This window comes from Egretta garzetta, unplaced genomic scaffold (genome assembly GCF_000687185.1).
Source record: "Egretta garzetta isolate BGI_Z169 unplaced genomic scaffold, ASM68718v1 scaffold878, whole genome shotgun sequence".
Lineage (NCBI taxonomy): Eukaryota > Metazoa > Chordata > Aves > Pelecaniformes > Ardeidae > Egretta > Egretta garzetta.
The window spans coordinates 143,023-163,477 of NW_009260592.1; the positions used below are offsets into that span (position 1 = coordinate 143,023).

The following is a 20,455-nucleotide window of genomic DNA, read 5'->3' on the forward strand; positions in this document are numbered from 1 at the left end:
CCACTCACACATTTTTATAAAAATAGTTTCAGTGCACTAGTCAATGCTACATTTATACTTAAGCTAAAGGGAATTGGAATACTTTTAGAACAAAAGAAATCCAAAATACAAACATCCACACAGTGGTTAATACCATTCTAAATATGGATATATTCCATAGATTAACAGATTTCAATCCAGAAAGATTCACCTAGTAGTAATTCTAATGCATTATTTATATCCTCCTAGAACAGCTTACTTTCAGAAGCCAGATTGGTCTGTTGTGAGGTGCTGCAGAGGGAAACAACAACATATTGCCACAGCAACTAAAGAAATGGTGTTCTGCTTTTCAGTATAGTAGTTTCCTGCAGAACAGATTTGATCACCCAGAATAAATGTTTCTGTTCAGCATTTTTTCTAATGCATAAAACCAAAATTCAGTTCGCCAGTATACCAAAATCAGTATTCTTCTTTACTCTCATTTCAGTCTGGCTTTTGGACCCACCTCAGGGAGAGTACTACTTAACGGTACAAGCTGCGTCATTATGCAGCCAAGAGGAACTACCCAGTCTGCCTGTATCTAGTCTTCAGAGAATCTCTTTACACATCTTTTGATACAACCTTGCCTGTTTTGTAGTGAGATTCAGCACTGAACCCACTTAACACCTGGAAAAAATGCAAATAATACAAACCATATACAACTGTCCATGTGCAATGCTACATTTTTCCCTTTGTTACTCTAGAATCCTACTTTTCCAATGTTGTCAATAAAACAAACAAGTAGTTCTCTAAACCACAGAAAATCTGCTGACTCCGCTGCTAACAGGTAAGAATATACCTAATAGTATTTTCTTTTGTAAGGTGCAAGATTAAGTCTCTGAGATCTTAGCAGGTATGATAAGTTAAGTGCATTTGGTATGCATCAGACTTGAGGAAAATACGCAAATTAATCTGACTGAGGAACAGCAGGTCCTAGATAGGACAGGTTGCTTCTGGATGTGCCAGCACTGGCAGGTCTGCTACTATGGGGCTTGGTTTCTATAGATTTTTGGTTTATGACTGGTATTTTCTCCTTTTGCAAAGTTCAGGCATAGCATTTCCCACATTAGAGCACTTAAGAGTCTCCCATGTTTACCTACCTTCCTAAATAGGAGCAGTTACCTGAAGATAAAACTTACGCACTGTAAATTGTGGCTGAAACGAACAAAGACAGTAAAAATACTGAGTAAACACAAAAATGAAGAATGTAAGTTTGTTCCCATATGAATTGACTGGCACCAGTTTTTACCTTGTTCCAGAACCTCAGGTGTAATGATGTGTTCTAATCATACACGTGTTTGGTTGGGGTTTTTTTAGAACAAACCTTCTACTATACCCAACTGTAAAACAGTCAGAATGCTCCAAAATCATCTACTCTTTCCAATTCATGGAGCCCACTCCATATTGCACGGTTTCTTTCACTAATGTTTTTTCTTCCTTCACCACATCTGCAGTTATGCACCTTTTTCATGTTTTTATGAATGTTCTTTGTTCTGTTTCTTATGAATTAAATTAAATAGCTTTCTATGACTTATCTTCTTAACCCATGGATTGCTTTTGCATGAAAACTAATATAACAAGAATCATAGTGGAGTAAGTGCACAGCTGGAGTTCTGTTTTTCCAGTAAAGTGCATTTCAGAGTTCCACTGTAATTCCAGCTCTCCTCTTCCTGAGACATACTAATTTTAATCTGCAAATGAAAGCTGAGATATTCTAAAGTAGATGTATTTTGATCCTCTAATTTTACTCTTTAAAAAAGTCCACGGAATTGTTTTTTCTTATGCCAAGTTTTTTGTTAGACGTTTCCTCATTTTCTCTACAGCTTTTACCAAACCACGAATTCAAATTTTTGCATTTATGGAAGTATTAGAGAACCATCTTTCTTCACCAGTTGCTTCCTCTCAGTCTCTCTTAACTAAGATCCTATTTTAGTTCTCAAGCTGCTAGCTAATTATTTGCAATTTGCTTCAGAATCTGTATTAGCAGTGCACTTTAGCAAAAAGTCTAAATCACAATGAAAATTCAAAATGGCTTTTAAAAGCTATTGAACAAAATATAAATGAAATAGATAATGCCATTTGGGAGAAACATCAAATTATTTATTTGTTCAAATAAGTGTTCGTAATGTCAAATATTTAGTTGATTCTACATACTTTTACTAATCATAGAAAATTTTATTAGAAGTAATACAAGCTCTCCTCACTCTGTACATAGAAGAAAATAAGATATATAAAATACGAAAGTATGATCGCTCAAAATTTTTCTACTTTTTGAGTTTCAGAGGATGAAGATTTGACTAACCTTTTGTCAAACTGTTGGATTTCTTCCATAAAGACTATGGGGAGGAAGCATTACTTAATGAAGATGAATATGTTTTTTTGTGACTGATGGCATTTTCAAAACCAATACAAACAAACAATACAAACAAAACCAATGCAAACCATGACAGAAGGAAAGCAGAGTTTCTTCCTGACAATTCCCTGGCAGATTTGCAAGGCTGTTCATCCCACTCGTTATTATTAACACCAAATTGTGTAAAAGATGTACCAAACAATAGAAGAGGCCAGGTCAGACAACACCCTCAAAAGCTGCAATCACAAATAACAGCATGAAAAGACTGCAGCTAAAAGTAAATAAACTCTAAAGTGTTGGGGTTTAAAGGCTTTCAACTGGAGCTCCAGATGCACCTCAGAAAACAGTAGCTTTTGCGCACTGTTTCCCTCAGACACAACTTCAACAGAAACCACAACTGCAATTTAACAAAGGTAAGTAATACATTTGGGCATGAATCTATCACTCTTAATACCTTCTTGTTAATCCAGTTTATAATCAGTGACAGAATTAATCTCCCAATTACAAGTCACCATGAAGTCACAACAGTTACAACAAAGGCAAAGAGACAAGCTTTGGCTCAGAAGCTCCTTATGCCCAAAATTTATCCCCATCTTGTATCAGCGACCTAAAAAAAGGTACTGCTGCTTACCTGTAACCACGTAGCCCTGTAAAGCGGTATTTATGATTCTACGATTCTATGATTGCCACTGCCAGGAACAGCCACAAGCTTTGTACGGAACTTGTGAGGCCCCAGGGCTGAGGCTGGCCACGCTTGCTCTGGCTGAACTTCCCTTGCCCTGCCTGCCGCTTGGTTTTACTTAGTTCAGAAACTGTATTTTACATACATAAAAGGCACCACATAAACTAATTTGGATGTAGCATGAAGCTGCAGAGCAGCAAACAAAGAGCAAAGGTATAAAAGTGTGTTACCAAACACACAAAAACGACCTCAGGTGGATTCTGGGGTAAAGAAAAAGAAACCATCAACATGAACTTCACATTGCTCCCAGGGAAGGACTCCCAGATGCTGGCAAGCCGCAGTAACACCCCCACCACCAGACCCCATGGTCTGCTGCTGGCCCACAGACCCCGAGGTGCAGAGCCATGGGCAGAACCGTAGGAACTGGGGAGGAACAAGTGAGTGTGTATAACAGTCTCAATGGCAACATTATTCTGCCTTTTTTCATCACACTCTTAAGATTTCATCTATATGAAGAATAAATTCTTGGCTTTGTATATACAAAGTGTGTTTCTTCCTTGCCAATAAAAAAGATGTGAGTGTGACAGCCTGCAGCCTTGCTGCTCAACAGCCCTTAAAACATTAATGCTATAGCACCATCAGTATTATACTACTATTTCAGAAAGAGTAAATCATAAATGTATCAGGCCAGGGACTGTGAACTCTGCGACTGCATGTTACCACAGAAGCACTTCGGTTGTCTTTATCTCAGAGTTTATCACGCTTTTAATATAAGTTCAACCAGTTAAGTATAGAACTTAAAAATTGCTATGTTATTTTGAGAACTTTTCCAGAGCAGGAGTGGTTTTGAACACCGAAATCATAGTTCCCACCTTTCCCAAGTTGGAAAGGTTTATATCAATATTCGATTTTCATTTCTCTTACAGTCACTCGGGGACATGAATGAGAAAGCTGGTGTAGATACAGTGTGAGCTGCACAGAGTCAGAATGCCCTGCCACTACTGCATTCCTCAGTCTCAGTTCTGGGGATTCACAGCTAGTCAGTCACTGCAACTGAGCATTACTCATATTAAATCCACTATCTTTCAGTACAGATCTGAGGGTATGGGAGTAAGACTGTCCCCTTTCCCCTGCGTTTCCTCCTTCCTTACTTTAAGCAACTTCTCCAGGGCCTCATATTTCCCTAACAAAGGTCACGATGAAGACCTTGTAGTTACTGCTTGCCTCCTTCAGCTGTGATTTCATTTCATTTCCTTATCTTCCTGCTTTACTTTGGTACCAACACTAAGTAACACTTTTAGCCCTCCAAAAGCCAGTTGAGGAATGCGTAAGTAGTCTGAGGAAAATTCTTGTTATGAGTATCACCATACTGAAATACAAGTACATAAAGGCATGACGAGCTACCAGAAGGATTTACAGTTTATATACAAACATGACAGTGCAAGAAAAATACCAATGTACATGTGAAAAAGAGACAAAGGTAGATTAAGTGAACTAAGGTCACAAGCTAAACCTTTGAAGCCTAGTGCCTTCACTACAAGACTTTGTCAGTTGCTAGAGAACATCAGTATGGACTTGAAAACTCAAGGCTGCAGGGCAAGGTAACAGCACCTGACAGTGTGGATAAACAACGCAGTCTCTCGCCCAACTGGGAGTTCAGATGAACACTGGGAGCACGAAAGCAAACTCACTTCGTGGAAACTGACCACTAGTTACCTTTGTGAGACAGAACTTTCATGTTTAAAAAAAGATACAAAAGAACTGGCGATGTGGCAAGTTATAAAATAAAGCAAAAAGGCCAATGATATTTTTTTCTGATGGATCAGGGTCATTTCCAAGAGGATACTGCAGTTTTGAAGCTTGCTATGTAATCTTCCTCCATGTAAAATGATTGTGAAGAGACATGAAATAAAACTGGAAGAGCCACAAATGGTATTTCTGTCTGAGATCTTTCAGAAAATTATTACAAGCTTCAGACATTAGCAAACAATGCAAACATACAACCAGATACACACAAAAGGGAATTCATAAAATAAATACTTCATCATCTTAGCTATAGCAACGGTAACAAGAACCATTATTAATATTGGCACTTCCGAGATTTAAGTAGTGACTACCATACCCTCACAATATACCAGAAACATAAAAATCGCCCATGAACACAAACGTGCCACACACACATGCATAAAATGCAGGTATTCCCCTTAGAGGCACTGAGAGCTTTCCCTTGCAGAGCAGACAGAGGAAGCTTGGGTCCCTCTGCTGTCAGCAGGCTCACTCGGCCCCGCACCTACACCACAGAGCTTGCACCACCGCAGGCCTCCAGGGACGAGTGCGGGTCAGGAGCTCACAGAGTGGCTCCCATCTACAGTCCAAGGTGTATACACTGCCCCTTAATCACAGAGTGCATTCTGTCACAACACAATGTTTATGGGCATGTTTGGGCTTGCTGCAAGGCAGACAAAACGTTTGGCAGATGAAGTTATCACATTAGAAAATAAACTTAGAGAAGCAGCCTATGCATTTACAAAGAAATTCCAAAGTCTGAGCAGGTCTGTTCTCTTGGACTCCTCTCCAGAAAAGCTTTATTTAAAGATATAAATGAGATGCACTGTACCTTTAACAGAGAGAGCTTAGAAGAGATTCACCTCAGATCAGGGTTCTGCTGCACTGAATGAAGTACTTCTTAAAAGCGCACTTAAATATTTCCCATTGTCATTTATCAAAACTCTTTCACTCCATCCACTCAGAGGTTCATGCTTTTTTTCTCTTTGGGAAGTTTCACTATCTCATTGCTCAAGCACATGTGGTAAGTGTGCTGGAAATCATGGTTAGAAAGTACCACAGATCAGCTTCCTATTGTAAGTACCACTGTAACAAAATGTACATTTTTACAAGGAGGTTTCTTCAGACCACTGAAGAAAAATCATGGCAAGTGAAACTTGCAAGAAAAGGGAGGATTGCCTAGACTGGCACATGAGAAGGGAGCAGCCACAAAAAGGAGTGCATGGCAGGGGAGCATCCCCTTTTGCAACATGTCAGACTGTACAGAGAACATGATTTTCTAGATCCACATTTTCCTGGGGAGATATCACAGCAATGGGAAACACAGATGCACTAGCCACACATGCTGCTTGATACAGTCAGAGAAGCAGGCCCATTTAAATATTCCATGCCACAATCACACACTTTCACCAAGGTTAAAGAATGAAAAACCAAAATATACTCCCCTACTATTTGAAACCAGATTATTTATTTTACATACTGATTTTTTAATTTTTTGTACTTTGTAAACCATATTCTTACTAATTACACATACCATATTTAGCAACTCTATATAATTTGCTATACGAAACTTAAAAATAATGTGGGAATTGGTTAAGCATGGTTTAACAAGAAGAAGATCTGAAAGTATATTTTTCTTTCTTTTTTCTATCACAATTTCTATCAGAAATTTGGAAAATTTTGTACATTTTATTCCTGGAAGTAACATCTAACAAAGATTGAAGTGGCTGGAGAGACTGCAGAGGACACAACTGTGCAAATGGTCATAAATTGTGCTTTTGCATCATCATTTCATTCAACAGAAACAATGAGGGCTGGAATTTTTAAAGCCATTTTAGACACTCAGGCACCTAAGAATCTTTAGACTCACTAGAAAACAAGTATTCAATATTAAGACATCCAGATCTTGGAAAGGTTCTTTACTCTCAGTGTCAGAGAAGTATTTGACAAAATAAGGACAAGTTTTCAAAATATCGCAGTGCCAATTTAAATCCTTCTTTAAACAAAACAAAAAGCCTTCCCAAACAAAAAAAGATATATGTACATCGTACTGAAAAGCCTCAGAATATGTCCCAGATCCATCACGTTTTCAAGCTGTTTCTTACATTTACTTGAGAGAGACAGCCTCTATGTGTCTCTCTCTCAATCCCGAACTCACTGCTCTGCTTCAATTCTGTACTCTGTTCTAGAGATTCTGTCAGCTGTAGGAAAGAGCTCGAAGTCACTTGGTGCCCGAGCAGAATATTAAGGGTGAAAATAATTTAGGTACAAAGGACTAAGTGAAGATCCATACATGAACTATTGGTCCTATGTGTCCTATTGCATTAAATGCAAACTGATGAAAAAAATTTAACACCTAACCTAGACATAGTCCGTTCAAATAAGCATAAATATTAAATCAGACTGGACTACTATAAAATGTAAAGTAATCACATTAAAAAAATACCTGTGAAATAAGGTTTACATAAGCTTTACATGTAACTATGCTTGATCTATGGAATATTCTAAGATTATCACAATGACATACGTACACAAAGTGAGAATGACTTCTTGAGTAGGTACTACTTCTCTGATGAGAAGTTTGTTTGCTCTTGCTGGCCACACAGCATTTTGTAGCAGGAAGTTTATGATGAGAAATTTTCTTTTAAAGGCATAACGAATCTTTCTACTGAATTTCAGTGCAAACAAAAAATGTGTTATTCATGTCAAGATATATTCCTGGTCTTTTCCCTCCCCCCCTCAAACTGCATGACCATCTATGGTCTTTAATTCTGTTTTGCTTTAGATGGTTTGAAGCAGGAAACCACGGTTGTATAACTGACAAGAATATGTAACATTTCTGTTAGATATTTTACCTGATATTTATCTGATATTTTAAATAGCAGCAGTCAATTCTTTACTCAAAAAAAAGTATATGTTACAACAAATAACAAATGAAAACATCTTTTAAAACATGATTTTTTCTTAAGTGTAAAGTTAACTCAAAATGGCATTACTTACAAGTTAGGAAATCCTGAAATGCTAGGGTTTCTCATTTAAACAATTTGAACACCTAGTTTTCTTTTAATCACACTGATTAAATTTTACTGTATTTTTTCCCACTTCAAATTTATTTTTGTATCACAACACAATTAGAAGGCCAACAGAAACTAGTTATATATACCCACCAAGCTATGATTTTACACAGAAAAAAAATGATTGGGTTGAATTAGAAAAACTAATAGGAGGAAGAGGTCATAAATCCTTGTTTGCAGGATACCTCACTCTAAACAGTACCACATAAAACCAGTATTAAAAGACAGCATCAAAAAAAGTCAGAATGATTTATAAAAGTAAGCCAAACTCTAAAAAAAAGTAGCATAATTATTTTTAAACACCTACTTGCTTCTGTAGCCACCGTTCTCTCCTTCTTTGTTTTCTCCTCAAGCTTTTCAACTTGTTTCTTTCTCTCTTATTCAGCTTTTGGTTAAAGGAAGTACTCGTAGGCTGCACAAGACCAGCAGATGTGGTGCATTGTTCCTCTTCTACAGCACTTGTAGGTGAAGAAAGGTTCATCACAAAAGGTGGCCCATCAGCAATGGCACTCCCAGAAGATTGTCCAGTAGCTTCAAAATCACACTCACTTTCTGTTTTTCTATGTAGTAATGTGGCAAAGGAAGTAACTCGAAACCTTTTTTGTAGTTTGTCAGCACAGGAACTATGTAAGTCCTGAAAAGAATTACCGTCTTTCCTATTGGACACTAATTGCAAGCCACTTTGTGTGTAAACAGGTGGATTTTCATTTTGGCCATGGTAAATTGTTCCCATGCTGCAAGTTTCATATAACACAGGTGACAAAACAAGTCTTTCTCTGATATTTAAATCCAAACTACGTGATCTTCTGCGAAGAGGTTTTACAGTGCATGCATCATTCATAGGATAGACAGCAGAAAGAAATCTTTTTTGATTTAATGCCTTTAAAGGAAGTTTTTTACTTTTCATCTCATATCTGGGAGCTCTTACTTCTAGACAAAGTGCTTCTGTTAATCTTCCACTATCATTACTTCTGGCCATGTATGAAAGCCCTTGATTTTTGATTTCCACAGTTGCAGTTACCACTTCATGGCAGGTATCCTTGCTAAAACTAGACTGAATTTTGAGGAGAGGCACGTGCTTTCCTGATGATTTTGCCAATTTAACACAGAAAGCTGGGTGATAGTCAGTCCGACTTTTGCAGAAATGTATATTTACTAACTGTCCACAGGAACATGTTGTGTTGCAAACAAAGTTAAAGCCCCCTAAGCAGGCCTCACAGAATGGACAGTGCAGTTTTCCAATTGTCCACTGTGCCTATTGACAAGAAAAGAAAAAAACCCAACCCACCCAATACATTCATTGTAAATACATGATTAAGAAATCATTACTAGAGTTACTTTTCTCCTTTAATAAAAGGTTTTACTTTTTTTTTTTCAAACACAATAAAAGAGACTTCACAAAGAAAATCCACCATAAATAATGTTCTGGTCAACACTCCGCTTGCTGCAGTGATGATTAAGTCTCAGAAATCTAGAACACATATGTGAAAATGTAGGAGCTTTGAAACATGTTTAAAATTTGTCCATAGACAGAATAATGCTGCAATAGTAATGAAAACATTAGGTCCTTTCAAGCAGTGAAATCAATTTACTATGTTAATCTGGAATTGGCAAGCACAGTTTCTCAGCTGAGCCTTCTGAGCGCTGATACATCTCTTGCATATTAAGTACAGCAGAAGGAGATTTCTTACAAAGGGAATATAGCTTTTTACTTTGCTTACCCCATGAGCTTGGAATGGTACTTGTACTTTGGTGTACATAGTATTACAGCATAATCTGTGTGCAGATACCATGACAAATCTTTAATATTCTACCCATAATGAGTCAGTTATTTTCATTACTTGTAATTCTATTAATTTCATTTCAGTCCTAAAGGAATTTTTTTCAAAAGAAAATACGTATCAAAGATCTATAAACGCCTACATATTTGCATGGCTTTTAGTATTTTCAGTAAATACATTCATTTATTAGCAGAAACTTTTTTGAGGATTAAAGTTATGCAAGTGTCTGTAGGATCAAAGCCCAGATGAGAAACAACATTATCAACTCCAGTCACACATTACTCACTAGTGTGCCTAAAGTGGGGTTGAGCCATGAATACAGAAGCTGCCCAACATTTTTAGTAAAAAGCCTTGCTTTCAGTTGCAAATGCGTTTCAAGGCAGTTTGGGAAGATTGATTCCATGACTGATGCTTGTCTGATTGAAAGCTTCAGAAAGTTTCAGTAAATCCTATTTTGCAGTTTTGGAAAAAAAAAAAATATGGAAAAAAAGTTATTTTTCCCATGCAATGCTAGAAAAAGTTCTGGAAACACTTCTTTGAGAAACTTACTCCTGCCTTGTGGGTTAAAACCTTAAATTGCACAAAGTATCAAAGATGTGCCTTTCATTGCACCTATGAAAATCTGTTTAAATCTGGACATGTTTTTAACTTAGAGGGAAAAAAATTCTCAATTTATACATGACCAAAGGCTTTTAAATCCCTGAAAATTCCTTGAACATGCACAGTCTCTCTCAGTTTATGAGGCTGTCCAATATGTGCATCTGCTATTCCCAAAGAAGAATTAAGCTGGTTCAGAGATTTAATGTAAGTCTCTCATGCTCCATTTCCCAGATTCCATGGGCTAGGCACCAAAATTCAGGGAAAAGCACTTCCTAGTGCCTTTAGTGAGTCTTTCTGGCACTCAGGTACTATGAATAGTGATCTGGATCTCCAAATGGAGAGGAGAAGTGATTCCTGAAGGTTAGGGAAGAAGGCTAGGAGCCTGGCAAAAATGGGAATGCAAGGGACAGTAGGGAAGAAAAAGAACATCTCTATGTCCTACGTGCACAGAGACTGGGAGATGAGGTGCAGTAGAAGGGAGTCCAGGATTGATTTAGCATGAGTTTGGCAACGGACTGTGGAAGCACTGACACAGTAAAAGAAGCAACAACCTACTAGAGGAGGAGGTGGTAGGGGGAAAATCAGCAAGATCTGCAAAGGAGCTGAGGGTACACAGATTTAATGACGGACTGCATGAAGAGAAAAAACTGGGAAGGCTTAGTCAAACAGGCCAAAACAAGTGATGAGTGATGGGGAAAAGAAAACGCAGGTCAGTAAAGGTCACTAGCAGCACTAGGAACATATTTATAATTACTGAAGATTATCTACACGCTAATGTGTGCATGAAACCCAATGAGATTGGTTAAGAACAGGGACAGATGGCAAAAAAGAACTGGCTGGGAAGCAGTGGGTTTTTACAGTCTGCAAATAGACTTTGTGCTTATGTAAAATGATTTAGCCTTTGATTCAGGAGTCACACAGGAGAAAGTAACACATGATCACAATATTATTCAGAGCCCAGGAGGATCTGGGGATAAGTCAGAATTGTTTAAAAAACCCACACATTTGTCCATAAACCACAGAAGCTTTCCAGAGAAGTCACAAGTGGATGAGGCAAGAGTTCCCAGGATATTAAAGGACAAAATGAATGCTAAGATATTGAAGGTGTTCATAGAGAATTGCATTCTCTGCCTCTGCCACCAGAGGAGCATTGCTGCTCTGCAATCTTGAGCAAGTATGTTAAACCTTTTCTGAGCAGTCTATGGGTCTTGTATTTGCCGAGTCTCCAACCTGACCCTCTAGGCTTTCAAATGCATAAGGCTTGCCATTTACAACTAAAGGTGAAAAGAACAACATTAGTATCAATATTGAATCCAATTTTACTGAAATAATATAACATGCAAAGTACTGTAAAAAACTGCATCCTTATGATCAGGCATTCAAGATTAGACAATTCTATGAAGTGGGGAAATATGTCATCACCCCTAATTTTCACACACCCCCAAGATTAATGTTTCTGAAACAGATACTCTATTCTGCCATGCACTACTGAAGTGTAAGAGATCATTAATTTTAAAAAGAGCTTAATTAATGTTTAACAAAACAAAACATACAGCAAAACAATGAAGGAAGATGAAACAAATTTTCTTAATTTTTGAATGCTTTGTTTTACAGTCATATTTTTTTTCTTTCTTTTCCCATTTTCAGGGTGGATTTGCTTAGATCAAAATTTACTTGGAGTATAATTAAACTTAAGACACTGAAGTCTAAGTAGAAAGGAATGCACATATCATTTGCCTCTCAAAATCAAAGACTCATCAGAGAAAAACTGTAGGGCAAAAGAAAAGCACTGTTTCGGCTTATTGTATCTATGCAACAACATTAACATCTAGACCTACAACAACAAAAAGAAAATACTCAGCTGAAGCAATCAGTACAGCAGGAAAGTTATGAAATGGTTTGTAATTTCAAATGGGTAGTTTAAACTCAAAAGCAGTGACATTTACATTTGCAGGAGTTTCTATTCATATGACATAATAGCACATTAAATATAAAAGACATTACATCATATGCGAACGACTGATCTCTTAACAAACCCACAGTCCAGCTTTACGGAGGAACATGCTTCATTGTCAACATACATCAGTACTGCAAGATACAATGATCAAGACAAACCAAAACTCAAAGCCTAGATAATTAATATAATTTTAAGCATTGACAAAATATACAGAGGTGCCCATGACATGTACTTGGACAAACATGAATACATTCAACTATAAATGGGCAGGAACAGAATTTATCACTTGCAGGTTTTCTGCATACATTAAAAAAACATTTAAGAAGGAAAAAAGCCTCTGTAAATGGTAATGTTAGAAGTTACTGAGAAAAATTCCCTCAGTTAGAAGGTCCCAGTAATATACATGGCAGCATGGCAGCAAAGTGCCCTTGAAATTTGTTCCCCTTACTTATTTCACATTTTGAATGATAAAGATGCAAACCTTTTCAATGACGCATTTCACCCACTCTGGAATGGCTTCTAAGTTCACATGCCATACGTTGCAAGACTCCTGAGCAGCAGCTGAAGGTTGTGATGTCTGTTAAAAAAATAATTATTGTACTTACATTCAACGTTCATGTAAGCTTTTTTTTGTTTGAATATAGCCAGAAGTCAGCTTCCCAAATTCAGTAAATATCTTATTACTAAGTGATAAAACTCAAAGATACTGGTACATTCTTTAAGTTAAAAATCAGGTAGATGCTGTCAGTAATTCTCTATTTCTGAATCTAGGGACATTGGACAGACTCCACTGTGGAGATGGAGGCGTTTGGAGGTGGTTTTGTTTTGTTTACAAGAACAGAAAGTATGCAATCTCCCAAGTATATTCAGAAATTGATTTCAGAAGCACTATCGGCTGGCACAATTTTCAAGTAAAGATAGGAAAATTTAAGTTCTTGTTTATATGAAGAGTGGTCAGTACTGCACAACTATGCCACAAAGAGTTTTAAATCCATTTTCTAATGCTTGTTAGAATAACTAGCAGAGAAACCAGGGACTCTTAGCAACTTTTCAGTTTTTACTGCAATGATGTGACCAGCTGAAGAGAAAACAAAATCTAAAAAAATGTAGTATTTCACTAACTGATACTAAAATAATTACTTAACTACCTTTTAGCACAGAAATGATACAAGCATAATTAAATCTTTTAATATGGTTTAGGAATGTCAGTGAAGTTATAAAGGTGGCTAAAAATACAAGGAAACTCTGGTGAGTGTTAATTAAAATCAGTTGTTAAAATTTATAAATATGGAAAATCACTGACTCCTATGTTATGAAACTCACGGGAATAAAAGTTTCACTGCTGAAAACTGGAAGAGGGGCTATACACCAAAGCTTTTAGAAATTTTCCAAGTAATGACAGTGGACTGATAGATCCACTTGCCATGTCTATGCTATCATCTTCCTCCTATCTCTGGAAAGTTCCTGTACTTCAGCTCGGATATAATTCTGATTTAAAGTGTTTATACTGCATTCATAATTTCAACATTTGGTTTTAAGATTTGTTCTAAGACTTTTCTCTTCTACTCATATTTCAGCTATGTCTTTGACTAACGTTCATCAGGGAAAGCTGACATACTGAAAACATTACTCTTCTCATCATAGTACAATCTTTGCCTCTCAATGTCTTGGGAAGTAGCATTAAATTACATTTTTTTATCTGCTATCTACATAATTAGAGAAGTAGCTATTTCAGTCTTGTGCACAACGATGGTAGATCTCCCCTAGCAATTAAAAGCTCCACCATGGGGCACAGACAAAGATACCTCCTTCTTTTCACTACATTTTTTCCATGAAAGTAGTTGAAATTCCACCCCCCACCCCCAAAAAATGACCATGACCAGAATAAAAATCCTGAAGTATGACGCATGAAAAATATTCCAGAACCTCAAACTCTGTAAGCAGAGTGATTAAAATGGCATTTATTAATAATACTAATTATATCAGGATCTTAAAAAATAAAAACTTTGTTTCTACCTACCTCTATTGGTTATAACGTTCCCCAGTGCCGGAAAGCATGGTGTTGCATTTCTAGTGTGTTAATAAAAAAGATTAATACCTTCCCTTCTATTTGCTTTTTTGCTTTGATTCAAGATCACAGGATGCAAGCACAGTCTTCTTGGCATATTTCGAAAGATTCTAACTTTTTGTGATTACTACCTGCCATTATAAAGCAGCAGGAAATATTCTGTCCTTGTTTTATTCCATATGATTATTTTTGTCTTTACTTCAATAAAGATGATGTAAATTACTAAGTGCTATTTTAGCCTGGCATGGCATCCCCCACCTCACAGCAGGCTAATCTTCTGAACTATTTTTGTGCACAGACTACCCCCCACTTTTTCAAAATGAAGAGCAAAAGTTTCTGATGTAGGAATATTTGATACACAGTTAACTACCACAGTGGAGATTAGTATCAGTATTTAAAAAACACCTTGGGAAAAAAAGAGTTCTCTGTTAGGAAATATTAAACCAAAAAATTTTTAGATGAAAAAATGGTAACATTGTATACTCAACACAAGCTAGTAGTCAAATATATCATGAATACCAGCCTTCATGTCGCAGAACATAAAGGTGATCACTGCCTACCTGGCCTCACTAGCATTACTGCTTACGTTACTCTCTATGGAATTGTCCATATTTTAGTACTTATCTCCACAGGAGATTAATTACTGAGGGCAAGTCTAATACTTCTCCTTTATTTAAAACCAGTGGCACTGGAAAGTGTTACAAACTCCCTCCAGATACTATACTTACTTCGGATGGTTCTCTTCCATGACATTTTGCAAGGCAAACAGAATTTGCTATGTATTTTCTACATCTCCAGCAACGTAGAACATCAGTCTCCTGGTTACTCATTTCAGCTTGTGATTCTTCAGCTCTGTACGTCTATCTGTAAAGACCACAAAACATACAAATCACTCACCTGTTGAAACCACACATGCTTTCCTCTTTCGACCCAGAAGTCTATCAGTAATCTCTTCACTATCAAGGAGACTAACACTTAATTTACAGATATTCTCTGATCTTGTATAGCATGCCACCTAGACATTTCAAATAGCAAAGCAGAACAATTGTTTTTATTTCCAGGTTGCATACAGAACTAGAAAATAACAACAAAACAAATAAAAAAAAATAAACTGACTTCCTCGATGCTTAGACGAAAGACAAGAGAAGTCCATTTTTCCCAGAATACGTCCATAGAAATAAGTCATTGATGTCCTACACATTAAATACACACACCCAGACACATATGAAATGCCACATAACAAAAATGAATGCTGGCATAAAACCACAGAAGACAAAGACTGTTTTCCCAATGTGCCCTTGGAGGCTTGCTCCCTTAAATTATTTTGTGTGGGAGGACCATTACTACTGGTGCAACAGAGCTTTTCACAGACCTGAATTGACCTCATTGTAAAACAGAGACCTAAATTAAGACAACCAGAAGGTAAGACATATTTTTCTCTCTCTGTGTCTTGCTGTGTTCTGATGTCTCTCTGGTCTTCTCTAACCTGTTTCTAAAGCCTTCTCTTTTTGCCATGCTTTCTCCAAAGTTCCTTGAGCTCTTCTTTCTACCTGCTTCTGTTTTTACCCCCTTGTGCTAGCTACATGAAAAAAATATGAAAATCTACATATTCAACTCAAGCACTATGCGAGGGTTATGCCTACTCACAGTGCTGAAGTGCACAATGCTTACTGACAGGGGCATAAAACTTAAAATCAGTATTCACAGAATTTCTGTACTTCCACAGTACAAACATCTGATCCTGCAGTTATTTCAACAATTTAATTTTTATTTAGTTTTCACTAACTAAAGAACTCTGAGATTCTCAGCATTCACTGTCTGAAGAACAGTTTGGCTTATTGAGACATACAGCCTTTTGCATTTCCCCCATTTTCCCCATTTCTACCTTTCCCTTATCCGCCTTGTTTTCTGAATTAACCAAAGACTATGAAACACATACACAGAGGTTATTCCTTATTTTTATTTATATCTGAGGTATTCTTTTAGCAGCTTTCCTACTTTTTCTACGTATGTAAAGAGTCTCAAATACAGTTTGACAAGGAAGAACAGGAACAATGTGTGCATACATTAGACTCCTACCTCAAGTGTACATGCAGCTTTTAATAACCATGCTAAGCTTAGAAAGTGAAATTAAGGCAAACATTAAATCTTTTTTTGCAATGTTACAATAAATTAAAATTATTTTTTGTTAAGATTCCATTCATGTATTTTAACATAAGTTAAGATGACCAAGGAAAAGATCATGGAAGAGAGACTTACAGAAAAGGCAGAATTTACACTGGGAAACTGTCTTGTTTGTGACAAAAATGCGGTGATTCAAAAGCCTTGACTTAAGCAGAATCTCTCTCAAGTGTTTATTAAACTTGCTATGTCAGTGCTGCTACTTTCTGTACCAGACACATTTTGAAAGCAGAATGTATAAAAATGCTGGATCTTTCTATGAATGACTTTAAAAAAAAAAAGTAAATTCAGGCTCTGAAAGATTTTTACAGTAAGTATGTATCGCTTTGCTGTGATAAATGCAGCATTAGTCTTCACAGGGTATTGAAAGAATGACTACCAGTTATGGATTTGTTTGTATCACTCAAACACCTTAAACCTGTTCTAATTAATTTATTCTTCACTATTTTATAACACAGTTCTAGAATTAATTTAATCTTGCAACAGCTCAGTGAGAACCTCAAATCTAAGACCAACCAGGAAGGACTGAAAGTCTTTTTGCATAAGGCTAGCCCAGACACGTTTTTCAGGTACAGCCACATCCCCATGTACCAAAATACATTCTTGAAACGTACTGCAGTTAGTGTTATACATCTTGCACACCTTATATGCTGTATCTGTGTATTCAAGTGGTATATATTTAAGTCTCTGTATATATTCTGCTCCCCTTATGCGAATTATTACAGAAAAAGTTGTTTTGCTATCTGTTGAACAGCTGCTTCATTTGAGGCTGATGATGCTTACTGGAGCGGGGTATAAAACAATTGGTGATAGACCTCTGAACAAGCAGAAAAAGGACCGATGGATAAATGCACTAGCTATATTTAAAAGAAAAGGTTCAAGTCATGCGGACAAAGGCTGTCTAAGGATCACTGGCATTTGAAGTGACGTAAACAACCCCCTCACCTGAACAATATCTAGCAAGCAAGAACTGTTTTACTGCAAAATAAAAGCTTTTTTATTTATACAGTTTAAAAGTCTCTTATTAGTTCTGCACATACCTTTAATTTAAAAACACACTTTCATAAGAGAAATTTATGTATAATACATATGTAATAACCTGCACCGCATAGGTTGTATTTTGTGTAACCAAGAATGCTGATAGTGCTGAACTACATGGAAAAAAACACCCCAAAGTGCAAATACTTTTGAAGGCTATATTACAGTAGGCTGAAGTGTTCTTCTGGCCTAGCAGATTTTAAAAAGGAGAATTGCTGTAGGTCTATTAAAATTCTGCATATATGTGCCTTTTGCAGTTCTTACAGAGGACAGAAGAAATGCTACAAATGCACACTAACACATTGCATAGCTTTCTACATGTATCATGCTAGAAAACAGCAAATAAGATGTTCCTGATTTGTCACAAGAGCATTCATTTTTATTTTGATTTGCACATAACTTCAACTGGAACCCAAATAAAAGCATACAAAAACAGGATTTTGAAGTGTTTTTATAGTTAAATGCAGTTTAACCACCGTGTTCTGGATATATTTTAATAAGTTTTTATTTGTCATGTTTTGCATCTAAAACTATTAAGAGGCATCTTGTTCTCACCTTGCTTGGTCTTTCAGCAAAAACATGCCAACACAAATAGATTCCAGTTTGGCACTCAGAAACTAGATAGTGCCACTCTCAGTGGGCCTTTTCAGCTTGGCACTGGGCCATGTTTGTTGTGGCTGTACTGCTTTCAGATCAGTTGCTCTGTGTGAGCTCATGTTTGCCTGCAAAATAGCATGTAGACATATCCGAGAGTTAAAAAGCCTATGCTCCTTCATGGCTCTTGTTTTAAGTCCTTCAAACATTTTTCTATTATTTAGTCCCAGAAAAGCCAGGAGGCAGAAATTTCCTAAGACTTCCTCCCCAAGTTCCCTTTCTTGAAAACCATTTGTCTAACCTTCTCTTACAGACCTTTGACAGAGATTTCACAGCCTTCCCAAACTATTTAATTACCTTCTTATCGTCTATTATTTTAACTTCTCCCCTCACATCTAAGCTGAATTTTCTTGCAATTTCCCTTATTTGCTGTGAATACAGAGAACAAAACTGTTCCTTTTCTTCCATGCAAGAACATTTTACAACTTCAAACACTTAGTATGTATCAGCTCCTCTTCAAACTTGTCTTTGGGCTAAATAAATCCAGTTCTTTTCCTCTTCCCTTACGGATCATGCCTACTTGATCTCCAACTGTCGCTGCCATTTTGTGACCTCTTTCAAATGGGTCAGCTATCCTCGCACAGCAGTGTTCAAATCTGGATGCAGAACTCAAAATGAAGTTTTACCAGCACTGAGTAGACTTAGACAGATTATCTACATTTTCCAGAGGAAAAAAAGAATGGAGAATGCCCTAGTAGGGTGGAAACTAACACAAAATTCACTAGCTCCATTTGAAAATGTTGCTTCTTACATTTATAAGGGCAGGAAACACTGGAAGATTAAATAACAACTCTCCAGCAGCAAATAATTTTTAAGTAATTTCAGCATGAGATCCTTAAGATTTTCAGATTCATACGCGCTCATCAGTATGTTAAGGGAAGAGGAAACAGGAACTGTATTTTTTCCCCTCCTCCCACTCTGTCTGTAAATCCTGTGAGCAACATGACAGAAAGCTAGTGGAGCTATTCACAAAGAAAAGAACAAAACGCAAGTGAAGGATCAAGCAGCAGACACAGCAGCCAAAGAAATGGTACAGAGCTGATCAGCTTCCTGTTTATTCATCACTCCTGGACTGGGTACTTTCCCTTCTGACACCCTCTCACTAATAGAAAGTCCCCTTTGACATTTTTATCTAAGTTTCTTATACAATCTGAGTTGTATAATGTATTAAGCTTCAGCCATTTCTTCTTCAAAAAGACTGAAAACATGAAGTAAAAACCCCAAGAAAAAATTCTCAAATGTTCAAAGCAAAGAAATAAACACAAACCCCTAACTTTTCCGCTGAAACCTGGTCTAGAACTTCTTTTCAGCTAGCTTGCCCCTCATCCCCAAATGCATAAAAATAAGAAAATGAGTACAGCAGGACAAGTGGTTCTCAATGCCTTTTTGTTCAAACGTCACCTGTGATCCCTTCAGAACACTGCAGCCATGAAGATTACGACAATGATTAGGTTGCAGTGAGAAATTAGGGCACAGAAACTTGCGCATTAGTTACTGGGAGTCTTGAAAAACTATTAGGTAAGTGGCAGCTTTGAAGAAGGATGACAGAGAGAAGCTAGATGAGCTGTCCTAGCCAACAAGTGCCCATATCAGAAGTTCCTGTTCCCAGAAAGCGAGGAACTGACACTCTGCTTCGACAAAGAAACAATCATGGGGAAGCATTCAGGCACACATAAAAACTTGCTGCTAGCTTCCTATCTCTGAAGTATTTCTGCTTAAAGAGGCACTTTTAAAAGCACACCTAACCAGTATTTCTCAAAAAGTAGCACTTAGATGGGAAAAATAGAAAATAAAGTTTAAAGAACTGCCTCCAGGCTGCGAGAGCAGCAAAGCAGCAAGATGCTTGAAGAGCTGTGCCGTCTGCTCCGGTGCCAGCTCCTGCTCCATTATGAACTGTTCTACCAGTTTGGCTATCGATGCGTGATCCTTTCTCGTGTAGCAAGAGTAGCCCACATCATTAAAAGGCAGTTACCATAAAAATGGGAATGTTACTCGCAACATATTACTTAACTCGCTAAAAGAATCCTACTGCATGCTGCTGCAGTCAACAGGTCTACCAGGTATAGCAACCTTGTGTTTCAATCACCTTGACAAGGAACGGATCTAACAGGCCAATGGAAAACCACGGGGTCAATGGAAAACCATGGATGAGGACGTATCTCTTTCTTGCATGAGATCCCGCAGACCAGGGCCGCCCGTTTCGTACTCCTGCAGGTACAAACATGAGCTGTGGCACAAATTAAAGGACAAACCAAGCAGCAATA

At 37.2% G+C, this 20,455-nt stretch overlaps 1 protein-coding gene across 1 annotated transcript in view; it reads right to left on the reverse strand.

The window, feature by feature from the left end:
• The window catches only part of RNF180 (ring finger protein 180), a 76,057-nt gene extending 60,909 nt beyond the window's left edge, over nt 1–15,148 (reverse strand). The window contains exons 1-3 of the mRNA XM_035900177.1: nt 15,047–15,148; nt 12,732–12,827; nt 8,220–9,167 (exon numbers count right to left, since the gene is read on the reverse strand). Coding sequence (XP_035756070.1) covers nt 8,220–9,167; nt 12,732–12,827; nt 15,047–15,148 — 1,146 coding nt within the window. The remainder of the gene's footprint in view (nt 1–8,219; nt 9,168–12,731; nt 12,828–15,046) is intronic.
• Nucleotides 15,149–20,455: the final 5,307 nt, after the last annotated feature.